Here is a 2,666-nt window from a genome sequence, read left to right as displayed (position 1 = left end):
GCAGAGCTCAAGGGCTGCCCTAACTGTCCCATGACATGTCCCCATGTTACTCTGAGATCATGAGACCGCACTAACCTGCCACATCTTCTAGGCAAGGGCAGGCATTACTGTGTGCCCAGGGCTGCACACAGCAGGCAAATAACAGGTGTTTGTAGACTGAACAAGCAACCTGGGTCTCCAGGCTTGTGCTGGCCACAGGGTTGGGGGCCCCCACGTACCCAGTTCCTTCTGGATCTTCCTCTGTATTTCAGGCTTGGCCACAAGGTTCATGAGGCTCCAGGAGATGGCTGTTGTGATTGTATCAAACCCTGGACTGTGCCGTGTGAGGCGAGGAAGGAAGAAAGACAGAAACAAGGAAACCATCATTTCCCAAGTACCTACTATGTGAGTACCCAGCATTAGCTTTCTCTGGCCCTGGCCTGTGGGTTTCCTGAGGACAGAGGCTGGGTCTCTTCAACATAAACTTGAGATACAGTTTTCAGAATTAGCTGCTGGAATTAGAGAGGCTTAGACGTACAGGCCAGATAACGCTTTATTGTTCAGATGGGGAAACTGAAGCCTAGGGGAGGAGAAGGACTTTGCTGCGTTTCCACCGAGAACCGCTGACATAGCCCAGGCTCAAACCCTGATCCCAGGCCAGGTCTCAGTACATTGCACCATCTGGTGCAGGGTTGGTGGGTTGTTTGATAGACTGAGGGGTGGGGAAAGGCTGTGGGTCGACAGCAGGGAGTTTGGATGGAGGGGCAGTATTCTGGCTCCTACCTGCTCCAAAGATGTCATGGACAAGGTTGACAATCTTCTCCTGGGGGATGAGGTTGCCGCTGGCTCCAGACCTCTTCTCTCTGTGCTTGAACAGGGCACCCGTGATGTCCTGGACACTGTTCTGAGGGGCACAAGCTTAGGGACACACCTGGCACTTCCAGGGTCGAAGGCTGAACCTTGCTCCACTTCCCTGGCCTGTCCCTGGGGGCTGGGCACCCCCATCCCCCCACTTGGTCTCTAGGTAGTGGGCTGCAGCTCGAAGCAGGAGCCAGTAGCAGCCCTGGGTATGGCTTAAAGTGTCATTTCACGCCCCACTGACCCTTCTTCCCAACAACCCCAGGGGTCCAATTTCAAAGGAGGAAAAGATTAGTGTGAACACAGGGAAGCTACACCAGAGCTGTTGGGGTTCAGGTTTCTGCAGAATGAAAGCTTTCTCCCTCATAGGCCCCCCACATTGCAGGGCTCTGCTAGGGCCTTGTTTCCAGGACGTTTTTCTTTTCTTTCTTTTTTTTTTTTTTTAGATGGAGTTTCACTCTTTCGCCCAGGCTGGAGTGTAGTGGTGTGATCTCGGCTCACTGCAACTTCAACCTTCCAGTTTCAAGTGATTCCCCTGCCTCAGCCTCCTGAGTAGCTGGGATTACAGGCGCACACCACCACACCTGGCTAATTTTTGTAGTTTTAGTAGAGACTGGGTTTCACCATGTTGGCCAGGCTGGTCTTGAACTCCTGACCTCATGATCCACCCACCTCAGCGGGATTACAGGCGTCAGCCACCATGACTGGCCTACCAGGACTTTTTTCTGGGGCGCTTTGAGGAGCCCTGAGAAGGGAACTTCAAGGATGAGGAAACCGAGGCCCAGAGATGGGGAAGTATCGGCTCCAGGTCACACAGCTGGTCTGAGGTGTCCAGAGCCTTCCTAGGCCTTGGCAACACAGCAGCTGTGTGAACACGCTAGAGCTGGGAGGAGGGCCGCACCCAGGCCCTGCAAGGGGCCCCTCGCCACCTGCACTTCGGGCTCACCTTGTCAAAGTGCTGATAGTGTTCCTGGACTGTTTTCTGCAGGAACCAAAGGAACCTCTGGTTGAAGGCCTTGAACCTCTGCAGGGCAGGGTTGGGCAGGTAGTGAAGGATGGGGAAGAAGTCCACAGGGTTCTCAGAGGTGGCATTCTCCGCGAACACATGACTGTTCTTCACGAGGCTGAGTATCTCATCGCTGCTCTCGGGGAAGTGCTGCCCGAAGCACATGGCACCGATGGCTTTGACTACAGACACCACTATCTCATTGTAAGGCTCGAAGCGCCCAGGCCCTGCCATCAGCTCCTGCAACCTGCTGATCAGGGCCTCAGCCTCCTGGCTCACATGCTCCTCCAGGTAGGAGGAGGATGAGGAGGCCGGGTCAGAGGCGATGGAGAAGGTGTTGAGGGCGTTCTGGGCCAGGCGCCGGTGGGCAGCCCACACCAGTCCAGAGTCTGGGCTGAAGGACATGCTCTGGCCATCAGCGATGAGGGTGAAGCTGTAGAGGTCGGGCCCGCACTTGAAATCGTCGCCCTGCCGCACCAGGGCCTGCCGGATGGTGTCCAGACCACTCAGCACCACCACGGGCCTGGAGCCAATGCGAATCTGCAGCACGTCCCCAAACCGCTGGCTCATCCTCGTCAGCGCCAGTTGCGGGCTCTTCCCCAGGGTCAGCACGTGCCCGAGCAGGGGCCGGCCCCATGGCTCTGGTGGACTTTTCAGGCCTTTGGGGACCCGAGACCTCAAACCCTTGAGCACCCAGAATACCAGGCAGAAGACGGTAGAGGCCAGGAGAAGCTCTGTGGCCGAGAGGGGAACAAACTGGGACAATGCCATCTGTACAACTACAGGGAAAAAGGAAGGAGGAACCAGGCTGAGGACTGAGATG

The 2,666-nt window shown here is 56.1% G+C and overlaps 1 protein-coding gene across 1 annotated transcript; it reads right to left on the bottom strand.

Moving 5' to 3' along the window:
• Positions 1-86: 86 nt before the first annotated feature.
• On the bottom strand, positions 87-2,614 carry LOC116548262 (cytochrome P450 1A2-like). The gene is made up of 3 exons (XM_032273810.1): positions 1,784-2,614; positions 763-883; positions 87-308 (listed from the first exon to the last, which is right to left on the bottom strand). Exons 1-3 carry the CDS (start codon positions 2,612-2,614, stop codon positions 88-90), a joined length of 1,173 nt encoding a protein of 390 aa, XP_032129701.1. The 3' UTR covers position 87.
• Between the last annotated feature and the right edge of the window lie 52 nt (positions 2,615-2,666).

The sequence above is a fragment of the Sapajus apella genome, unplaced genomic scaffold, assembly GCF_009761245.1.
Source record: "Sapajus apella isolate SASKATOON/1434 unplaced genomic scaffold, GSC_monkey_1.0 scaffold8875, whole genome shotgun sequence".
In the NCBI taxonomy this organism is placed as follows: domain Eukaryota; kingdom Metazoa; phylum Chordata; class Mammalia; order Primates; family Cebidae; genus Sapajus; species Sapajus apella.
The sequence above is the reverse complement of the archived record's forward strand: the minus strand, read 5'-3'. Positions and strand labels throughout refer to the sequence as shown.

Excerpts from the sequence above, each read along its gene's own strand:
- LOC116548262 (XM_032273810.1), bottom strand. The coding sequence starts at position 2,614 with ATGGCATTGTCCCAGTTTGTTCCCCTCTCGGCCACAGAGCTTCTCCTG. Across the intron at positions 884-1,783 it reads ACTATCAGCACTTTGACAAG|AACAGTGTCCAGGACATCAC; the intron begins GTGAGCCCGAAG and ends TGTGCCCCTCAG. Across the intron at positions 309-762 it reads CCATGACATCTTTGGAGCAG|GGTTTGATACAATCACAACA; the intron begins GTAGGAGCCAGA and ends GGCACAGTCCAG.